This window comes from Haliotis asinina, chromosome 5, assembly GCF_037392515.1.
Source record: "Haliotis asinina isolate JCU_RB_2024 chromosome 5, JCU_Hal_asi_v2, whole genome shotgun sequence".
NCBI classification, from domain to species: Eukaryota; Metazoa; Mollusca; class Gastropoda; order Lepetellida; family Haliotidae; genus Haliotis; species Haliotis asinina.
This window is the reverse complement of record NC_090284.1, coordinates 42,364,770-42,389,437: the sequence shown is the minus strand read 5'-3', so window position 1 is coordinate 42,389,437 and position 24,668 is coordinate 42,364,770. Positions and strand designations below refer to the sequence as shown.

Here is a 24,668-nt window from a genome sequence, read left to right as displayed (position 1 = left end):
CACTCATTGGGTGTAGCGCTCAAAGGTCAAGGCCAGTCAAGGCCAGTGTAGAATGATGACGTATTATTTTCGAACCCTCACATGTTACTGTGTTGTTTACTGCGAACACCGGTAATGCCATGGACTAATCGAAGCTACAGGCCGAAAGTGACGCTTAGAATTACCAAATGATCGTATATGAATTCGAATTAATAGTACCAAAGTCTGAAAATGACGTTAAATGCTGAGAAACGAAGAATTACCAAATGGTCGTATATGGAATTCGAATTCACCATCGGAGGATCTTGGTACGGCAGATAAAATGTCGGCATTTTAAGCAGACTTCGTTTTTCATTCCCGAGTTTGGAAATTGCTGGACAAGATGTAGTCGATCGGAATTCAATCACGGAAATGAACTAATCAAAGACGTTCTTGAAAGGATCCGACTGTTAATGCGATCAGTATTTCCTTTGCGCCTGAAAAACTCCTCTGATATTGACGGACTACTTTAGCAAACAATTACAGCTTTAACTACAAGCGGTTAAACACCGTAATCAAAGCGATCGCTTAGCAATGGAAGTAGGCAGATTATTCGCCATTGTTCCAAGAGCGTATTAGTTGTGCGGATTCATCTCTCAGCGCCGGTTCGGCTACAAAGCACCACGTGGTATCTCGGCGAGCATGTTCTTTCAGCCAACAGGTGGAGAGATCGCGTTTTACATTAAGTAATCACTGAAAAAAAAATCAACGCGAGTTTGTGACAGGAATTTAATGCCTTGCTCTCTCATATCAGATTAACATCTAAGCCCGAATTGGAATTTATGCCATTTGACGTCACATCCAAGATGACTCGTTTTATATTTCACGAGGTGCTGTTTCACAGTTTTCGATTTATGACAGGTTCGCACGCATAGCGTTAATTTTATTCGATGAAGCGGCAAGGTTGCTTTGATGTATCCGAGTTGTAAGATGGAAATCAGGAGGTACAGACGTTTCATGGTAACAAGCATTGGACGGGCGTTATATTGCTAGGATGGCATTGCGTGTGACGTGTTCACGTCAACAACCCGTGACGTTACAAAGTTGTAGTTAATGTTGCGGGCTGTCAAGTCGTTTCCTGAGCCGGATGTATTACTCTTTTTGAAAAAGAAACATATTTGTCCGAATTCGATTCATTCACGTTTTATCTTCGATCATTTTTCAGATATGAATTTTACAAAAACACAGGTTATATCATGAAGTATCATGTGGGTGAAGTGAGTGTGAAGGTGAAGCGTGGTGTGGGTGAAGTGAGTGAAGGTGAAGTGTGGGTGTGGGTGAAGTGAGTGAAGGTGAAGTGAGTGTGAAGGTGGGGTGAGAGTGTGGGTGAAGTTAGCTGACGTCGCCTTGTTGGTCAAGTCATTCTGTGGGTGAAGTGAGTGTTAAGGTGAAGTCAATGTGTAGGTGCTGTGGATTTGCATGAAGTGAGGTCTGAAACAAAATGTGAAAGCATATCAACAAGCGACATAGTCAATTTTAGGTAGCAATATTTGAGAAGTATCAAAAGGATTCACACCTGTTATTTGAAGGACTAAACAAAAATTGTTGTTCAATTTCAAAACTTTTGAACGTGTACAACGAATCCTGTCCAGGTAAGAAGTATGTCATCCAACAATAACATAATGCTAATTGCCTATTTATATTTTCACTCGCGTTTCCCACACCATCCTTGAATACAGCCAAATGTCATCTCAACTTTGGAGTCAATACACACTTCAATGTTCACATGCTCTCACCAGCAGAAAGTTCGGTGGAAACTACTTCCTCCGATGACCATTAAGAAGTTTCAACAGAAGGACTCATTTTTCCGGGCAATTAGTCGTCAGGAACACATCATTTGTGGAGCTATTAATCTAGTCGATAATACTCATGCAAGTATTGTAAGAACTATGTCCCTCCTTATGAATTACAGATTTTAGCCATTATGGTTTCGAAATTAACGAATCGCATGCATGTGCTGATAATAACTGGTCCAGATCAGATAATTGGAGAAGGTGAGTGGGTGTCTGTAATTAGAAACTTTTATGGGATGAATATTGACGTTCCACTCGCCGTTCAAATAGAGGACACCATGGTTGTGTATGTCACAGAATAGAGGACACCATGGTTGCGTGTGTCACAGATTACAGAACAATGCATTTGAGTGTGTCACAGGATAGAGGACACCGCATTTGAATGTGTCAGAATTGAGGACATCGTGGTTGTGAGTGTCACAGAATAGAGGACACCATGTTTGTGTGCCAGAGAGTAGATAAACAGCCAACAAAAGTATGACACCCTACCATAGAACATTTCTGACGGGCAACATCACCCCATAACCCTTGATCCAACAATACCATAATATGCGTATTACTGTGTTTCACCTTATGACAAATGCACCCAGGAGATCGCACAGCAGCGTCTAAATACGGTCTTCAGAAAGAATAAAAAACTCATTACCATTCTTCCAAAAGCACAGGTGGCAGAGTTTCAAGAAAGAACAATTCGGATTTCGGTTTATCATTAGGTATTTAAAAATATCACCGAATCGGCGCCTATTGACGGCGACCGTCGCCTTCCTATAGGGCGTGGGTCAGACTTTGACCGGAAATGGTAATCAGTGACCCGTGACACAATGATATACCACAGCATGTCGCTTCAACCATCAAAGCATCCAGTCGAGCGACTGCAGAGTAATATATCCCTCAACGGAAGCAAATGTCAACACCAGACACGAACATCCTAATGTGACATGTCGTCTACAAATGAAATACATCGACTGTTTATCGATTACATCGATTTTGCTGTTTTTACACAAATATTTCTGACAATTTCAATTTGCTAATTGTAATGACCTTTCAAGGTCCTTGAAAACATTTTGTACAAACACTGATAACGTTGTGGCGTTTATGAAATCAATGGAGATAGTAGTGATCCTGAAATATGAGACCTTTATTTTTTCGCAAATACGAGTGAAAATGTGTAAGTCTGTAAAGAGACAGACTCGGTTAGAAATGTATGTTAGCGGTTGTACGTAAAGTCCAACAATATCATCATGCTGATCAGCCTGTTGTTTGGTCCAGACTGTATTTTTTACAGACCGCGGTTACATAACTGAAAAGCGGTGACGGTGGGGGTCCCATATAGCTTACAAAGCAGACATTAGACTAATGCCTAGTCTCTGAATATGTACGTTTTTATAATTTTTATAGTAATATACAATTGAAAAGGAGCCCCAGGGAGAACAGAGATCCTGAACCCGGGGCAATCTAGACTTGCTTCATTTAGGGCTTTAGCATTGCAGGGATGGTTTGGCAGTAGGCAATCTGTGGTTCAAGGACCGTGAGACAGACTAAGTCGACATCACCAAATCTTGGTACCCACTCCGAGTGCATTTACCAGGAACAGGACCGACTGTATATATCGGATTAAAAAGAACAATGACGTCACTAAGTTTCGAGTTACCCGAAATCACGTGGGATCTAGTTCAGCCTTTTCAGTAACAAACATCTTGAAATCAGCATCTGCTGGAAAATGGTTGACATGCGTGGTCAAATTCAATGGGAGTTTAAATAGTTATATTCATTGCTAACAATTGATATTGTCCCAAATGGTAAACCAACTCGATACAATGTCTAATGATTTTATTTGTGCGGGTTTTCAAACAATTTCTTCACATAAATCATGTGTTATTCGAGAAAAATGATGATGATTTATGAGCGGCAAGGACAAAACATAACTGACCAGGAAGTAATAAGATGACTGTACAGAAAGCGATCCAGGCGCAAAGTTGATCATAATTCCTCTACTTTGTCATAGACTTACGGTTGTCAAGTCGCTGAGACAGCATTCATGACCGAGGTTCAAGACAGCTGTCCCTGTACAACATTTCCCAAATGAGACGCTTAACTGTATTTTCCTATGAGTGAGCGAGTTTAGTTTTACGCCGCATTCAGCAATATTTCGGTTATATGGTGACGATCTGTAACTAATATAGCCTGACCTAGACAATGCAGTGATCAACAATATGCACATCGATCTACGCCATTGGGACATCTGACCTCCCGACCCTTTTAGCCACGTGTTATGACAAGCATGGGTTGCTGAAGATCAGGTCTAATCGGATTTTCGAACTCTATGTTCTAAACTCTCATAACCTGAATGTATATTATTCAGCCTTTCATCTGTGACTCAAATTGAGTAAATTCTCCTCGGATAAAAAAATGGTCCATTTCAACACAGAAATGGCTCGCGTTGGCAATGAGGTTTTCTTGTAAAGAAAATGGAATTTGTGTTCACAATTACAAATATGATAAATCCACACATGCGCGACATACATGGTCATATTTTGAAGTTTTTGCATCACATCGTTTTATGCACACACATAAATAGTGTGCGACAACACATTGAAACAGTTTTATGTGCGCTAAACGTCTTGAATGGTTCGATAGCTTTTAATCAATGTAAGGCGCATGGAGGCCGCCTGTCGCAATTGTCTTATCCTTGATAAATAATTATAGTAACACCTGTTTAATCGATTCCAGAAATGATAATTTAATTAGACATACAGGAACCACTGATAGTACCATTATCTCATCGTGATTTCCATAACAGAACACACGAAAATACCATGCCTTGCTATTGTCGAATGCAGCTGCTTTTAATCAAACAATCTACATACTTTGCTACTTTAAAACTGATTGTGCACCATCTAGGTTTTTTTTCAAAATAATTACAGGAAAACTGCCATATCATGACAGATTAGGTATAGTAATATGAAGAATGGTTTCATTGATCAAATTCGTAATATGAAGAACGGTTTCACTGATCAACTGCTGTAATTTCAAAGAACTGTTTCACAGAACAATTGAAATAATATGAAAGAATGGGTTGACTGACCAACTACAGATATATGTAGGATTAGGTTGAATGATCAACTAGAGATACATGTAGGCTTAGGTTGACTAGAGACATATGGAAGAACAGAATTGACCGATTTTGTTAGCAGTATGTATAAAACAATGAACACCAATATGACTATCTCGCTACTGGAAATAAATTCATCTCTGACGGAAAGCTCTTTGCCCTTGTTTCAAAAGGACACTCGTTCTGAACTACATGAAACACAGTGTCTTGTGCCACGTTTCGTAAATGCTACTTGGCAAATTGACCACAGCTTCACCTGTATCCTGTGCTTCTCTGTATCTCGTTACATGTTTCTGGCGACTACTTGAGAAACACGTTTCATAAATGTTAAATGGTAAGGTGACCCAGCTTTATCTGTATCCTGTGCTTCTCTGTATCTCGTTATATGTTTCTGGCGACTACTTGAGAAACACACATGAATGAAGGTTCCCTCACGTTCTAATATCAGACTTTGCTCCAACGGAGATTTTTTTAAAAAGATATATTAAAAAACGAAATATTTTTGTTTCAGGTTTACGTTCGATTAATAATTACAAGCAACATAAAATAGGAATCTAATCCAATTCTGATTCCAATTCCCTGTTTGGAATGTGATTTCAATGTAAATGCGTTGATTTTAAATGCCAAAGGAGAGGCAGAGAAATAACAGACACTCAAATCACAGTCGTATGATTAATTAAATGAATCTCATGTAAAATCGGGGATGTTAATGACAGCCTTCTCCACCCTTTTAACCCTAACCGCGCCTTGCTGACAATAAACAAAAAGTATTTAATCGACACTTCGACCTATTGCATAAACTGAGTGACGTCGAGTGTCGAATTTCCAGGATGAATTGGCTCTGGCAATTCTGGATCGTAAAGGCATTCATGTGGTGTTTCTGGGTTTGCCTTGTGTGTCCAACAGGACTGGTCTTTTGAAGTACCTGATGAGCATAGCTGCTTCTGGTTAACGCCGCATTCCAATATTTCAGCTATCTTAGCGGTGGTTTCTAAATATCGACAATCGGGTGATCAACAGCATGAGCATCGTTGGAATAAAGCTCGAATCTCAGGATTCAAACCTGATAAAGGCCTATGGTTTGAACAAACAATCCGCGTCCGACGATTGAGTGAGTAAGGTTTTACGCCGGGTTAAGCACGCGGCTGGGGATATCAGAAATGGGCTTCACACGGACTACTAGGCTACTCCACATCCCCTTATCGTGTGGCTGCCGTAATTGGGACAATTAATACGTGTCAACCAAGTCAGCGAGCGAGTAGCATGGGTTACTGAAGACCAACTATAATCCTTACCTTAACGGTTCTAGTTGTTCCAGTCTAAGTAAACTTATGCTCAGTACTTTTCGTTACACTCCACCACTGAGTCTAAGAAAACCTTATGGGAGGTCGCGTCAGGTAACCTTTGAGACTGACCAATCAGAACACAGCTTACCAAATCGCGAAAGTGGACATTCGCACATACCTCTTGAACTTTTTATCCCGAAAAGGTTCCTATAATAACGATTCCGAATGCTATTTAGCGCAAGCTCGCTTACGGGTGATGCACACGGCGTACGCACAACCATGACAACGGTGAGTAAACAGTTGCTGAAAATGGTGTTTTTGGCAATATTCAAGGATGTCATCTTGCGGAAATATTAGCTAATGGAAAACCATGTCAACAGAAACCCCAAAGCGTATATACTGCAGGTTAAATGATTGAGTAATATGCAGCGTTTTGTTTGTGGAGAGATCTGTGTCAGTGACCTAAATATTTTGAAAGTCCCTCCGATCCCTAAATAGTTGCCGTTGTCTGATTGGTTACATCTATTTAAGCGTCTCGCGTTTGTTTGGACCGTCATGGGTCGCTCAAAGGTTTCCTGACGCGACCTTCTACTAGGTTTTGTTAGACTCGGTGGTGGAGTGTAACGAAATACACTGAGACTAAGTTTACTTAGACTGTAGTTGTTCAAGATTATATGTCAGCGAACCTGGCCACCCAGTTCCGTAAGCTCACCAACTTGGTTGACTGTCAGACATTGGAGGATAGCAGGCTTAGGTTAGGGCAGTGTGGTTGAGTTCCACTTCTGTTTTCCTATCGTCTGCTGAGAAAACCCATACTGAAAGACTTTTATTCCATCGGTTCACCCTCTCTTCTACTGGCCCACGTTCAGGCATGCGCCTGCACAGCATCCGTAATGATGTCAAAGTGGTGATCCTACGCTGCAGTCGACATATTGTGCCATATTTTAATAACTGACGAAGCTGATTATCGTCATTAGAAAAGATGCCATACGTGATTACATGACCTTTGTGTCAGAAGCCGAATGATAACTGAAACCTAAGCAGTCGAAATTACATCATGAGACGCTAATTCTGTTTCACGTTCCTATAACTGCTCACATAAAATGAATTGGTTCCTGTGTAGAAAAATAAAATAGTGCTGCCTGTTTGAATTTCAGGGAAACATGTCTTTGCCTGAAATTGTTTCTTAAGTTTACAGAATCAATTCCCTCGCTTCTAAATTTCGAAATCAGGAACGTGTGGTTCTTTTCTGATTTAGTGAAGTCTGTTTCTGTTTCGCCCGAACGTTTCAAAACAATATCACGAACTACTGTAGACCCATCAATCAGCAAAAGCTGCTGGGTTCCGTTAATTTCTTTCAAGGACACACAGTATAGTCTTGTTATTTCTTTGTGCAGTCCCAATGGTCCCTGAAAGGAAGGGCAACAACCTTCCAAATCAATGGAAACATTTGGACTCTGTTTTCTTGTGACAATGACTACGCTGTCTTTAAGACGCCGGAAACAGTAGACTGTCTCAAAACTCGGAGGTTGGGAGTTACTTGATTATATATTTAGTAATTACACCCATATGGCTTTGTTGCACACGCCAATCGAATCAAGCGAATTTTCTCTGCACATGCTGTAAGGACATTTCCACAGGTAAGGCTATTAAATGGATAGTATTATTTCTACTTACCCCCTGTAAGGACGAGTCCACATGTAAGGCTATTAGATCGATATGGTCTATGGACACCCTGTAAGGACGTTTCCACATGTAAGGATATTAGATGGATGGTACATTTTCTATGGAAACCCTTGTCAGGATGTTTCCACATGTACCGCTGTGAGATGGATGGTATATTTTCTATGGACACCCTGTAAGGCTATTAGATGGGTGGTATCTTTTCCATGGACACCTCGCAAGGCTAATAGATGGATGGTATATTTTCTATGCACACCCTGTAAGGATGAGTCCATATGTAAGGCTATTAGATCGATTGTATATTTTCTATGGACGCTCTGTAAGGACGTTTCCACATGAAAAGCTACTAGATGGATGGTATATTTTCTATGCACACCCTGTAAGGACGTGGGTGTGTGGGTGTGTGTGTGTCTTCGAACGTGACGGTCGATCGTTTTAACCACTAGGCTACCCCACCGCCCTACACTCATGATGTAGTGGTATGACTTCATTATTTCGGGGTCATGTCATGCCTTCCCTCTCACAGTCAAAGAGATTCCAATCTTAATCTAAGTAAATGATCAATGCAAAGTGACTATTAAGGTATCCAACAAATTGTACAACGATGACACCAGTTCCTTTAATTTCTCATTCATTCCTAAGGCGTAGCTGATTGAGATAAATGTGGTTCTTGAAACATAATGCCTGTCTTGTCAATGGATCTTTGACCCATATATTTTGGGAACGTTACTAAGACAACGCAATCAAAGAATGTCTGGAAACTGCCTATTTTTAAAAAGCTAATATATATGCAGATGAGGCTTTGGCAGCATTTTCTACAGGCCCTTTCACAAAAATAGAACTAAGGAAAATCAAAGATGTTTGAATCAAATTAAAACCTTTCTCATTGAAAGTGCTCTTGCAAAAATGCCGTTTGATATATGATGTCATTATATTAAAGATCATAACGCTTGTCGTTATTACGTTTTAATCCATAATAAAATGTAGATTGGAGTGGTTTGTGCAAACCTTAAAGACACTTACGAGGATCATGTTTGTAAATCGAGGCAAAAACGTAGCAGCTTTGCTGACTACAGGGAAATTTTAAACATGGTTTCACTTCGCTATGCAAATTTATTGATAGACTGTAATAGAAACCTTTCAACAACTTGGGGGTTATACAGAATATGGTCCCATGTTATAGTTGGGTGTGGGACTTGCCGACCTGTGTTCTTGAAACTATAATGTCCCTTTAGCAATTGTTCAATTTCATTTGTTTGTTGTATGTTGTTTAAAGCCGACCACACATTCCAGTGATCAACAACCTGAGCATCGATCTATCATATGATGACATGTGTCGACCAAGTCAGCGAACCTGACCACCTTACATCAAGCATGGATTGCTGATGACCAATTCTAATGGGCTCAGTTGGTCGGTAGAAGGGCCATTTCAGATGTATCAAAGTCACACTTCATTTTTTCATTTGTAAGCCATCGGAGATTACCGAATGCAAATCGATGGAAGGGAGATAACACAAACTATTTTCTTGTGTCGTCTGCAAATTCTAGCGATGGTTACGAGAATATTTGCCTCGCAATAAATAAATTTTGACAAAACGTTCAAATGTAGTCCCTGACAATATTAAGAAGGCGAATTTACCAAGACAATACCTCCAGTCCACGAACAGTACGATGCAAGATTTGATTCGTTTTACACAGGCTGACTGAATTGCACGATCCGATTGCTTCCAACAGTTCAAAATTAACATTGAGGTTTTCGGTAAGATATATACGGTGTTCACTGGTCCCACGGGGACCATGGTTGATGTACTCTCGGCGTTTGTTTATGTTCAATGGTTATGTTCATAAACAAACATCGAAGGTACTTCAACCCATGCCCCCCTCGTGACCAGTGGACAACTTATGTCGTGTACGAGATCCGCTAAAGTATCTAGTAAATGCGCCTGAAAGTAAAAAGGTGACTTTGGGTTTTCTCTTTAGTGAATACAGATACACGATAGGGGAACAGATCAGGATCAAATATTTGTTTTCTTTCTTGGTCGCTCAAGATACCATGTTGCAACTTAAGGATACTACGTGAATACTTTTCAGATGTAAAATCCAAGGTAATATAATTATATGCATTAACATTCATATATATGTCAATTTAGTTTAGTCAAGAACTTTCAACACTGTACCTTAAAAGTCAACACAATATACTAGTACTGAATTCGACAGTACATTGGAATTCTATATTGTATCTTAAAATTCTACATTGAAACATATTTTAATTCAAGAATACACCATAATGAAATTTCTACACGTTATTAGTATCGAGAGTGTCTTTTTAAAACAAACAATCCTAATGGACTTCCATCGGAATGAGTCAAGCATCGCTTTTAAATTTTGTTTACATATATCCTGCACTTCCACTGCTATTTGTAACTGTTGGCAGATGATGATCATGAATGTTGATGCACCCAGAGACAATGATACAATCGAAACCAGGGGATATACTTCTACTAATACATGACATGGTGGCATGCACTGGGTCACATCAAATACGTAAACAGACATAGGATGCAATTAAAAGGATTGTCAGTTGTTGTTAGGAAACCGTTACGATGCTGCCATTAGCTGATCGATTTGGATCGCCTTTTTTGTGCATTGCGGTATGTGTATGTTCCCAAGTGCACAATAACTAATTTGTTTATCAGGTAGTTGATACAGGATATGTTGTAAACATTACTATTTAGCTATTACCAATATCCAGTAACTGCTGCAAACTTCTCCAAACCTACGTCACAATAACTAACTGTAACGTCAGCTATTACCGTTATGCGTCGCCTATGACGACATTTAGTTTTCACTGTACACCTAAGGAGCCGTTGAAAGGTCTTGTGTGATACATGTATGAAGGACTTATGGCAAGAAGAAATATCTGGACTCATCTTTTATACCACATACACACGGAAGGACTACCTTCAGTAACAGTGCCGAAGTAGGTTGTAAAGATTGTGGGCAAACCCACGGCAGTTTCGTCCGTGGTATAAGCACAAATAATGTAAATAAATATTAATTCTATAGGCGAAATTAACATACAACGGCTCTGAAGACGTCGTCACGATAGAAGCCGTCTGTTCAGTTCATAGAAATACAATTATAGGAAATTCATTTGCCAGTCGGGTCAGTAACAGCAGAGATTAACTAGCCCGACTGGATTTTTCACACATTGAATCAGATGAGAATTTCTCGAAGGTCATAACTCCAGAAAACAACACAACATTGTGAGATGCAGTCCTACCTCTAGTTCCGACAAAGGTTTCATCCACGATGCCAGGGAAAGGGTTTCCCGTGAGGACTGGGATGTGGGGTTCTTTATACTTCATCCGCTTGTTGATGGTGATGTTATAAAGTTTCGACAACTCCGACAGTTTTTCGGCAATTGTTTGATCCTGGTGCGACGATCCTACGACAAGCGTGTAGCGGTGCCAGTTGAAGTGAAGCAGGAGGGAGATTATGGATTTCGTCACCTGAGTCGCTGGAGGAAATGTTCTGGCGAATGTCGGGTATAGTGCCTTCTCGGATACCTCGTAATCGGAACATTTCTGGAAAAGATAAAAGCAATATCGTTCGATGAACATTTTCGGTCTGACGCCAACTTTATCGGGGTATCGTTATTTTCTATTGTTTCTGAATATCGGAAAGGTTTAAATAACAATACACAAATACCTGTAAAATGGTTTCATTGAACTCATTCGAAAATGATCTTTTTTGGATGAGATATGATTCTATGAAATAATAAAGCTTTGACGTTTCCAGTTCGAGATCAAAGCTCCTCTTGACCTAAGCCCTTTGATCGCACGATGGTGTTGATACAACGTAAAGAAGCCTCGCGTGGTCTTCGAGTTACGTTCGCGCCCGATGTTAACAATCGCGTCAAAATGTTCGCTTTGGGAACTTGGCGATTCCGCCGAGGCTGTAGCGTACTTCAGACCTATTCTTCTATACATCATCTGCCACCATTACACAGCTCTTCCCTCTTTAGCCGCTGAATATCCAGGTAGCAGAAGCATTATGAGATCCGGCGTGGCAAAACATAGTTCATACAAAGGCAAATGGATAAGAATCAATTTGATATCTTCAACGCAATGTTAAAGAGCAGTTTACTTATGTCAAGGCGAGCCAGCATGCTGTGAGGGAGAATATGTCACACTCTCCAGTACCTATTTCTAGTCGAAGTCTAGACGTTGTAATTGAACCATTTTCTCGGTGTAATTAAGGTAATGATGTACCTATAGACCGATCTGTCATACTATTTATGATAAAGTATTGGTGTAAAGACGTGATTCTACCAAAAACGCAGTAGATGATAAGTAGAGAAATTCTACCCTGATCAGTTGACGTCAGTAGCTAAGGGACACGTATCATCTGTTCCTTGTGATTTTGGACATACATGCCCCTAAATCCCTGTGTTGGTGCTCTACTGCCTGAGAACTAGCCATCAAAATTGTCCCGATGGAGAGTAACATGGTGTCTCTGTCTTCCTAAACGTTCCTATTGACACTTAAATCCGAATGATGCCATTTCGTCCAAAGGATGAAAAGAATAGTTTGGTTTTGTTAATGCAATTAAATATAGATCAGACGAATATTCTTTTTGTTTTATTCAACCAAGTCATTAACGCTTCTTTCTTACAGTTTTCATCGGATTGAAGTCAGACAAGAGCTGTCAGATTTTACACGTCTAGAGTTTTTGAATTTTGTAAATGAAGTTTTCAAGTAATTGTATTTGCTTGTTGGTGACATGAAAGAGTCGGTTGCATAGAAAAATGTCACTTTGAGCAGAGTCGCAAGAGATCAAAGCCTTATAAAGTCGTGCGAGATGGCGTTGTACCATTGACGACTACCTCTAAAGTGACGTTTCCAAGACCGTCAACAGTAGAACCAAGCATCTTGTGATTGAAGCCCAGGGATGTATATTCCTTAAAGGATGGGTGATAATTTTGAGCGGGACATGAACCATTATTAGTTTGGCACTGCCACACGGGTTTATTGAAGACCGCACCTTGATGGCAAACCGGATTCAGATGACAAAATGTCACTTCCTTCCAGAGGAACTGTGTTAATGCCACGATTGGGGATCTACAATTGTCAAAGCCGGCTTAATTTCAATAAGAAAGAGATCACTTTGGCAAAATCTTTCCTGTGTTCTGAGATTGATATGTCGTGTGCGTTTGTGATGATGGACAGTGCTGTGTCCGTTTCTATAGCCAGGCGATTCTGATAAGCCATGATGTCCACGCTGACAGCTTTCAGACGTACAAGTCTCAAGAGTGTTGAAGCTTGATTGTGTTAGATGTCATTTTATAGGCCAATATACAGCATCGTCCAGGATCTGTGGTTGATTGTCTTTAGTTAAGTAAGTTGTAGGTCCTTCAACATCATCTCGGGAAAGCAAATCTACATTCCCCATTCCTTTTGAAATAGTTCAATAAAACGTTTAAAGAGAAGCTGTCAATGTGTACATCTTACGCAGGTGAAGAAACGTGGTATAAATAAGTATTGTGTCATTATATGAACTAGACTCATACCTTCGTCATACCTTCGACTTTCTAAGACAGTGGTGACAGAGCGAAGCGGGGAAATTTAGAAATTTGAATCCGAGACCAATCCTTGACCTCTAAAGGGAGAAAACTCTACAAACATACCATCTACTGCTACTACAGTCTGCTATAGCAACTGCAACATTCAACATATCATCTCACGATGAACTGTGTCGTCACGTTCTCTCATCAAAGGTGCCATCGTCACAGAATGACTTCCATCGAAAGCATTCATGTCGCGGAGACCTCATTTTAGTCATAATTAGAACATTTCTTCCAGTGCCCTGGATTGATTAGTTTCTTTTCCTCTGACACAGATCCGCGTATTAATTCCCCCAGGCACCGCCATTCCAATTAGTGGATGTTTCAAAGTACCAAAAGATCAGTATCTGAACGACAAGGTTAACGACTGAAGATCGCGATCTTCAAGAACCTCATCTATCATACAATAAGCCTGAATAGACTGCGTTATTAAAACCATCAACGTCTAGTAGCGCACCATAGTTAAGGTGTCGTAACTCCCATACCTTACTTAGACTTACTATAGTCGTTGTGGAGCAATATACAAGACCATATGACGGAAGTTTTGATTCAACACGTTTTACATTTATTTACTGAGCCAAGAACACAAATATGTATCCACGAAAAAACGTAGTTCCTATATACTGAAATTTGTTTATCTTGAACAACAGAAAACGAACAAAAAACCCAAACAAACAAACAAACAAAAAAACAACAACAACAAAAAAAACAACTTTGCTTATTCAGGAGTCTTTACGATACTATTGCCACATGAACGTACTCTATGTCGGTCATTGGCGACAGAACTACAAAAAGGAATCAGATTCTTGAGAGTTATTTTATATCATTGCTTGGATGTTTCAACCACTAGGCGACATCAACTCCCCCACAGTAAACAAAAGTTGACGGTAGTGGTGGCTATAAACATGGCAACCAGGTCTGTTGTACTGTTTTCAACCAAACAGTATGTGTGCAGTTAAGACAGAAGCAATTTATCACAGAGAAAAGGACACAAGTCAACAATATTTCTAAACAGGTCTTTGTGAAGACACTATGTGTCAGAAATGAATCAATTATTATCGTTTCATAAATAAGGTTTATTATAATCATGACAGTTGCTATGGTAATTAAAAAAAGTTTTAACTTTGACTTTACTGAGCGTTAAATAGCTTGTTTCATATTTCCAGTCTGGTACATCCTAGTTTTAAGGAACAGTTAAAATAAAGTATTATATGATTCACTGTTTAAACAAAATCAGTAAAAACATCGTTTAAATACATTATTTGTACTTATTGTGCAAGGTTTTCACATGAAGATTCAATTATGTCATCCTGCTATTTCTCCATTTTGAATAATAAGAATTAATGAGATATTTCAACGAAGTTTTCCTAGGAAGTTGCGTTGACATTAGCATTAAATTTCAATTGTTTTAATGCCGCTCCAACTACAGGCTCCTGAGTGGGCGAGTTTGGTTTCACACCACGTTTAGCAATTATCCTACAAAATCATGGTGGGGGACACCAGAAATTTGTACCTATGAGGGAAATCGAACCCGGGCATTCGGTGTGACGAACGAAGGCTTTAACCACTAGGCTACTCATCCACCTCCAAGGCTCCTGGAGTCGCAGACTTAGCACGTCTTTCGACCGCACAGCTTGAGGGCGTTCTTGTGTCACTCTGATATATCTTGTGTCACCAGACCGATCCATCAATATCTCATAGTACAATGTTCAAATCAAAACATTAAGAAATGAAGTCACTGACGCATTAACTGCACATACATAAATATATCGGCATGCTGAAAAGTCTGAGCTCGTTGCCATGACGAAAATTGTGTGATTACAGAACGCCAACAAAGCCTGCTGAAGTAAACCCAATGTTTGTGGGCGTGCCATCTCTCCAATTACCTTCATTTCCGGTCTTGCCGATAAAACCGTACAAGAGAGATCGATACGAAATAACGTTATGGGGTATTTATAGCCCAAACACTGAATATGACAGATCAGGATTCAAACAAGTTATTCCTCAAATACTTGTTTTTCTCTTTCTAACGCTTCTCGACCAACTACTTTAAGAACTAGTAAAAGCAGTCGCGTGGAATATGGCACCGTTTAGGAGCTATGGCTGTTATTAGCAGTTGTAGGAAAGCACTTCACTCCAGCTGGAGGAGAAGAGGTTTCTGCAGTTTGTGATTAGCTCAAGTGACACTGTATTTTACGACCAGGTCGTTTATCATTGACTTGTTATTATGAAATTCGTGCTGAAGCATTAACATGCTTCTAAGGTGGTAACGTTAGTGTTTGACAATCGACGGTTAGCATTTGATGAACATTTTATATCAAGTGTTGGATTAAGAGCCACATAAGATATCGGTTCCTGTGGGATACTGTTTCTGATTGTCGCCATTGTTTGGTTCTTTGATTAGCAACATGTCCAGACGTGATGTCAACAGTTTGGAGTTAAGACGTTTACTCCCGTTGAGGAATTGAGTTAATGCATGTCATGCCAAGCATGTTAAAGTCTCCAAGGAAAACGTTACATACTGTGCGCAGAAAATTATGAAACGCAAAAATGTGTCGCAGAACTACAGACAGTCGATTCTGGCTGATGGGTTTTATTTGAAGAATGATTAACCTGTGGCCCACAACAACATGCTATACTTGTTTTCTGACATGGAGTGTCCATAGACAGTATTAGTGAGTGAGTGAGTGAGTTTAGTTTTACGTCGCACTTAGCAATATTCCAGCTATATGGCGACGGTCTGTAAATAATCGAGTCTGAACCAGACAATCCAGTGATCAACAACATGAGCATCGATCTGCGCAATGGGGAACCGATGACATGTGTCAACCAAGTCAGCTAGTCTGACCACCCGATCCCGTTAGTCGCCTCTTACGACAAGCCTAGTCACCTTTTATGGCAAGCATGGGTTGCTGAAGGCCTATTCTACCCCGGGACCTTCACGGGTCATAGACAGTATTAAGGTTAAATAACTGTCAAATATTCAAAATAATTTGGTGGGATTAATTGTACTTTATACAATTAAAATTAACATTTGCAATTCTCCCAAACATGGTTTGATATTATGTTGAATAAAAGTCATACAAGAAACATAAATACCTTTTGCATAATTGCCACAATCATTCAAAATTCACAACATACCTGTGGACCACAACAATATGCTATAGTTGCTGCCTGACATGGTGTGTGCTGGACCCCTGACACATGTAGCTTTTATAGAGAGCAGTCATATGACCTGCCTCTGCAACACTTGCATGGGCTGCATGAGCCAAGGCCCAGGATGTACCTGTCCGACCTCACGTTTATTGAACAGAACAGTGTTTACACACGTTCACGAAAATGACGGTTAAACAATCCAGTATTATAGTGTTAATACGTCCTACGCTTAATCGTCGAAATGGTGTAAAATACACAGATGAAAATGATTTTAAACATTATTAACCAAACGATGTTCACTTCGCCAAAAGAAAGGAGCAGAATGCTTTTGAACACATTGCGAAAAAGGTGTAAAAACAAATGAGGAAAGAGATTTAAAAACAAGTAGCACTCATAAATCATAATCACTCTGAGAAAATGGGAAAAACGATGTTGACATATTGACGATAATCTTGTTAGATAGGGTTACAAATTGTTTCAAATTAGGAGGAGGAAAATGATGATAAGCACATGCGACTGCAAAATATGTCGTCTTAACTCATCAAATCGGAAAATGATGTGCGCTCATCCGGTCCGCACAACAGGCGAAAGGAATACTTCAGTTGGATACGTTTTGTGCGGCTTTTTTTCACAGCACTGAGTGCCAATTAACTACAATTGGATAGGCTGTTTTGAAGTTTTACTGCCGTCTATAACAATAATATCGATCAGATGCGAATTTGAATTTGTTTGGGTGACCGTGTTGGACAGTTTGGTGCATAGGGGCCTCCAGAGCCCACGGCTTCAATCCTTCCTACATAAAACCAATGTACAGCCTTCTCTTCGTGTAAGGGACTTTTATCGGAATTTGCTTATGTTGACCCGGCAGTGGGTGGGTACCAGGTAGGATGAGATGGTAAAGTGTCTGTTATCATTCTATAGCGTCACGGGAAGCGAGGTGTGTATGTCCCCAAGGGAGTTGAAAATGATCTGACTGGAAAAATAACATTGCAGTGCTTCGAGACACATTGCGTATGAAGGCTTGCACCTTTCTAGTGGATTATTGTCATCAAGTTCAGTAATCGCGAGAAATACATCGCATATTCATCCATACTGATGCAGATGATAAAACTAAATGCTATTGGAAACCAGTTAACACGTGATCACACACAATGCAGTTTGGTTGCAAGGCACTGGAACAAACAACTTGAATACAGGTGGGGTTATTTTTTATGTGACTGTATACTCTCATAGGGACCATATAGGAAATAACCTTTACCTTCACATTCGATTCTGTCATGATTGCTATCTGAACCTCGGGCAGTCATAATGATTTAGTCAAATTTAAACAATTTCTACAATCTGCTGAGCATTTATAGCATACATAAAGCATGCATCTAAAAACCATACGTGAAGATCCGGCATGGTCGCTGGCTTGCTTGACACATGCCATCGCACCCAAACAGCCTAGACTGATGCTCATGCTGTTGATAAAAAGGATTTTCTGCTCCAGAGTCTACTATTTACAGACCGCCGAGTGCGGCGTTAAACAACATTCCAACCGACTTGTTAATCTCTCTTGTAACTTTGGTTTTGCAGAGTTGATGTATTTGTAATGCCATGGAGCTGAACCGGGACACTACACGTGACACGAAGTCTGGCATGGTGCTAACATGCACAGAGCGATAATCGGGGCGGACTGGGATTCGGAGATGATCACAGGTTTCTATCTTGTCTATGCCTATACAGGTAATTGAGGCGGCTTGTCTGTGCCGACTGACCATAACCAGTAATTGTATAGTTAAACGGCATGAATACGACGGTGTAGGGAGGGTGGAAATTCCCGTTCTCTTGCATTTGGTATCAGACGGAATACGTGATTGGCATTTAATGTCTCTTTCAGCAGTATACCAGTTCTACAATACATTACTGTGCGAGAAACACTGAATATAGGCAGCTTCGCAGAATTTGCCTCTTTGGTGAAACCAAATATCAGATGCTGAAAGACCATGGGTAACATTCGGAGGGATTCCAACTTGTGACGACCGGATCCTGGCAAGGCCAAACGATTTAAATCTTCACACGTTGAAGAAAGCACGTTTGGCTATACGCCGTTTTCAGCTATGTCAATGGAACAGAAATAGGTTCTAGCCGATGCGTCTAAAATGGTAATCCTACCGAGATTTCGGCATGCCGAGCGAACACTTTAACCAACCACTTTAACCAGTTTAAGCCCCTTAGTTAAGACAAAGAGTTTGAACGCTAACTGAAGTACCGAACGGGTGCGTGTATAGCAACAGAAGCAGTGTCCATCTTGCCTGATTGATTGGATGATTGGTATTTGTTAATAGATGCTGTATTTATCTTGACTTCATTTATCTAGTTCCCAGTATCCTTATCACAATGCGCATCTTACCAATTGAGGTGTTATGATATACAGCCATGCTTCTCAACTAGAATAGGAAGTGCACGTTTTTGTGGCAAAACCAATCAAAACGTCATGTTCGATTTGTAGTACATCATGACAGAATATTAACATTAATAATTCAGCTTTGTTATCATGTGCAGAAAACCGTACTTAACCCACGACGGTCACTGCCGGGAAATAAAGGTGATGTAGCATGGCGTTTAAATGCTGAAAATCATGCATTCAGGAACACGCCTGTCTCCACTGCAATATCATATGAACGCAACGGGTAGAACAGTTTACTTGTTTACACTTGTTTACACTTGTTTACATACTTGTTTACATACTTCGTTTTTCCTCCATATATTCTGCGAATTGGCATCAGTATTGTTTGACCTGGGGAATTTGCATTCGATTATTGATGCTCTTCCGAGGCCAAGCGATGACAATAATGAATCACCCACTTAACGCATGGCGGAAGACGCTACAATAGTACCAAGTAATACTTTCCTGCTCCTCCAATGGCAATTATGTAAGCAGTTCACGCACAGCAACAATAGCGAGTTTTATTTCCAACTCAAAGGCGACACAATGCTTAGTCACACCTTCTTATGTCAGAAGTCCCTGCTATAGTAATAAGCAGAACGTTTCTATTCTTCCAAGGGCAAGCAGTAACAATTATTGAAATGAAACGTTCTGTGTTCCGTTGTCTGGAACAACACAGAGCTGTCTAATCCGTGGCAGTTGCAGGCCAACACTTACACCGCATCCCAATCTACTAGAAATAAATACGCCCATGTTCTCAGTAAAGAGCATGTCTGATCCGTAACCTTCTCCGTCCAAGCAATAACAATTATATATCAATCTGTAAATGCCCAAGGCCTTTCTGGCGGATCTTTCTCAATGTGTTTTGACCTAAACGACAATTTGAACAAGTTTTGTTCTATTTCAGTGCGCGTGACCTTAATGTCAGTAGGAAAGTCCAAAGGCATATATGTCTTTGACACCATCGCCATTGGTTTATGATGAAAAAATCCCACAAACATGGGCAATCGTCATAGGTTCCTTACAGTCCCAAGGGACGCAAGTTTGCTGAGTGAAATTCGTCTCCTTGGACGATTTGCCCACCCTTTTTCCCTTAGTGGAACAGCTAAAAGCTTGTTTTCAATCCTCAAACCAAGGAATAACATAAACATAATATTTTTCTTAGCGTTAAATGTTGAAGACTATGTCCTGTTGAAGGCACGTCCTAGCTAGGTCTCGTTACACGGAATATGTAACAGCCATTACAGGGGGACATGAGGAACAGATTAATCTCTGCATGGTGCCAGCATGAGAAAATCACAAGCTAAAAGGATTTTTGACAATTGCGTTTTGTGACACTGACACCGAGTCGCCTTGAAAATGTTTGACAACTGAAACAACCTCGACACCCTGGCCCTTGAGTCGTATTATGTCTGATTTACTGAGTGTTGTTTGTGGCGGCGCTTTCAAGTGGGAGTGGAAAATGATCACGTTTGGCCCAGAAAAATCAGGGGTATCATGAGATATGATTCACAGCGTTTGGAGCGGGTGGTTAGCCCAGAGGTTACTGCGTTCCCGAGTCACGGAAAAGGTCCGGATTCGATTCCCCGCATGGATACAATGTGTGAGGCTCTTTTCTGTTCGTTATAGTGCTGACAATTAAATATCGCTATAGGCGGTGTAAAATCCTACTTACTCACCACTCATAGAAGTATGCTGACATGTTGTTAAGCAAGTGAGTGATTGAGTGAGTTGGCTTTCTCACCGCACTGAGCAATGTTCCAGCAATATCACGGCGGGGGACACCAGAAATGAGTTTCACAAATTGCACCAATGTGGGGAATGGAACCGGGTCTTCGGCACAAGGAGCAAACGCTTTTACCATTAGGCTACCCCGGCAACTGCCGTCAAACCAGCCCCCGAGTCTAAAAATCGGATCCATTACTTCGCTTCATGTGACAGGCATATGTTGCTGGGAACTTATTCCAACCCCGAGACCCACGAGGCATTTGGCATTAGACAGACACATTGCAAATGAAGAATCCACGAACAAGATCACTGCCGGAATGCTCTACCCGGCAGACTAAAGGCTAGTTGTGTGACTGCATTATCATGCATTATGCATGGAGAATGTTTGCGTGTCGGCTGGACAAAGCATTAACCTAGTAGAGCAGAGATCGGTACCATCGCGTGGCAGTTCTGTCAACGACGCCATGTCTGTCTACCAAGGACACGAGTGGGATATTCATAAGAAGTACAAGACGCAGAGCATCTTGCCGGAGAAATAGATATTACAGCTGGCAGGTCAACGGGCCGCTGTCATGAATACAAACCGCGCCCGGGTCTTGTTATCCGAAAATGCATATCCATTTCGTAAAGAAATACGTCTCAGCAAAAAGTGAATTGCCAAGGTTCCGCAAGTGCGAATAAGTTTCATGGGTTCATGATCATTACACAATGAAAGCCACCCGGTACATTTTTAGGCAACAAACATTTTATACAAGTGAAAGAGTACAGTTCTAAGCCGCACTTAGCGATATTCCAGCAATATCAAGGCTTCACACACCAGAAATGGGCCACATACAGTGTACCCATGTGAGCAATCGAACCTGGATCTTCGGCGTGACAAGCCAACGCTTTAACCACTTGGCTACCCCACCGTTCCTGTATGTAAATTGTGTGAAAGGCGGGTGTTATCACAGGTACAGGGGCGATGGGGTAGCTTAGAGGTTAAATCGTTCGCTCGTTCGATACCCACCCTACGTGGGTACAACGTACGATGTCCATTTTGGTTCCCCCGGCCGTGATTTTGCTGGAATATTGCTACAAACGGCGTAAAACTAAACTCACTCACCGAAAGTTGCAGGACCCCGAAGCTGAAAGCGTTCGTAACGTTACAACCTGTCGTAACACTACAGTTTATCATAAGCCTACGAATGTCGCATGTCGTAGCTCTACGAACGCTTTGTGGATAAGAGCCCTTGTCCGCAACATGTTCGTAGCCCTAACAAATTGTAACTTTCATGTGTTGGGAATGGCCTTAAGAAGTTTACGGAATACGAACGTTCCGAGAATAAGTAGCCAGGACTCCGGAGTTTCATTTTTTCGCGAACACCTGGTGTCCTAACTGATTTTCAGTTATCCATTCATACTGTTCACTGCTGTATTGCCCTTCGTGATGGTGTGCAGTTTTGTACATAGAGTCAAGGTGACAATTCAGTTCAAGGTAAGCAAAGCTGATCACGGAAGGCAGCACTACCGAGCATCTTTGAGATGTATATTAGGCGCTCTACAAATGTATGATTATATCAGTGAATGCTGCTATATATCACATTATCAAATAAAACGATCTCAGAACAAACTGGTCCAGATACCTGGGCGATTTCATTATAATTCATATTGGCGAAATTGTGTTGTTAAAATCACTGAACATGAATATCTCATGATGCGATTTATTCCACCCATTGTTTCCTGTTTAATGTTTGTCCCGAATCACAGGCAAAGAACAAAAACGTGTCTCATCGTTCCGTAACTTCACAACGTGTTTGCCTTGAATTCATCCCCATCCCTGTGTATTTATGGAGACTAACGCGATCAGCACTTGCAAAGGAAATAGACACTTAATTTCAAAATGATCAAAGGAGGTTATAATATCAAATCAACAGCTGTTTATCTTTTGGATTTCAATGGTGGACTACAGGTAAGAGTGAGTGGGTGGTTACACTCTTATTCCGCTGTATATACCAATATTCCATTGATATCACGACAAGGGAAACCAGACAAGGGTTTAACGCAACCTACCCATGTGGGGAATCAATCTCGCGTATGTGGTGTAACTAGCAGACGCTTTAACCACTAAAACAAAGCCGGTAGTGTCAAAGCTTCTATAAACCATCAACGGTGATGATGGTATTTTAAACAAACCACCATTCCCGCAACACTGCCCATTATCATTTAACCGAATGTGTTTACGTTCAGGAACAAAGGCTATATACATAGACAGTATCCAACTCAAGCCATTGTGTCACACCTGCTGTTATACCGACGGAAATAGATTGGAAGATATTTATGCATATAGATTGTATTCACTAGTATTGAACAATCAATATAGGGGATATAAATAGACATTGGAAGACGCATTAGGTAGATTGGATTTAACGACTTTACAGGCCCGGATGACCTTTTGACCCTCGTGGGTCTGTGCTTTACAGTTCGATACATCTCGACACCAAGATTCTATTCGTTTCATATTTTGATGCATGAAACTAGAGCTGCTTCAAGGCTTACTGAGTGCTTAGCCCATTCGCGTACAGTAATCCTATACTTTAAAGATGCAAGTCTAGATAACTGGACCCCAGTCTGTTATTTATGTAGTTTTAGAAATTATGATTTAAACTATTAATCATTACCTCAGACACTTGTGCAAGTCGACATGAAAACACGAGTCCTGTCTTTATAGCAAACATTTTAATACTCCAATGAAATTAATGGCAGCCAAGCTGAAATAGATGCACAACATATGCGACAGCAACTTATTTATCACCGTTGTTTGAGCACTCTTGGACAAAAGAGCGTAAATATTTTTTTAGAAATGATTTCAACCCATTTCCCTGGATATCTCGCTATTACACCACCGCAAAGTCTTTTTCTGTACACATTTCCAATTCCTTGGTTGCAATGTCCGTTTTTATGCCAAATCAACGGCTTTGATCAGCTGAATAATTGGTGTATACACAGTTAAGTGGGACTTCTTATTGTTGAATAAGCTTATCAGTAGTTAATCCTACGGGATCACTGACATGTCGATATAACTCAAGATCATTTAAGAAGCTACAGACGTTTCCGTTGTGCATCGTTATACAGTATCGCGACAACCTGATAGTTCGGGAAATCGTTATTTCATAAGGCGTGATCCCAGTTCACTTGCGAAATGGACAAACTTAGCAAACGAAAAACTTAGCTCTATGGATAGTCAACGAGTGCGATCACTTTCTTTTGATAATGGTGTTAGTACCTACACCGAAATGTCTCACTCGTTGCTATAAAAAAGTTGACCATCCGTAGAATTTGGTTTTCCTTTGTCTTTCAAAGAAACGAACCTTTGATGCAAAGGATTGTAGGAATAAAGACGTCACTACGAATCACTAAAGTAAGATGAAAAGGTTCAGAGAAATAAAGAAGCTAGAGAAACCATTACAGCACCATATGAAGGTTTGTAGGAATAAGGATTGGATAATGAAAATACTAAATGGTGATGTAAAGGTTTGCAGAAATAACTACGGGATCGCGAAGCATTACTGTTTGATGATACGGTTTGCAGGAATAAGGACAGTACAACACACTAGTAAAAGGTGATGTAAAGGTTTGAACGAAAAGGTGACGTGATCCAAGGTCAAGGTCACGTGATCAAATGGTGCTTGCTCATTGGTCAGTTGACAGCTTAGAACACTCGCAGACTGACTACGTCATTTTGCATGGAGACTGAACAAAGTTTGCGCTTGAAAAAACACTTTCAAAGCAAGAAAACGCTGAAAATGTTCCTAAAACCTCTAAAACCTACCCCGAGCATATTAACTCTAATTTT

The 24,668-nt window shown here is 40.5% G+C and overlaps 1 protein-coding gene across 2 annotated transcripts in view; it reads right to left on the bottom strand.

The window, feature by feature from the left end:
* The window catches only part of LOC137284518 (receptor-type guanylate cyclase Gyc76C-like), a 150,984-nt gene that overhangs the window by 73,727 nt on the left and 52,589 nt on the right, over positions 1–24,668 (bottom strand). For both annotated transcript variants that reach the window (XM_067816351.1, XM_067816352.1), the window contains exon 3: positions 11,176–11,479. In XM_067816351.1, coding sequence (XP_067672452.1) covers positions 11,176–11,479 — 304 coding nt within the window. The remainder of the gene's footprint in view (positions 1–11,175; positions 11,480–24,668) is intronic.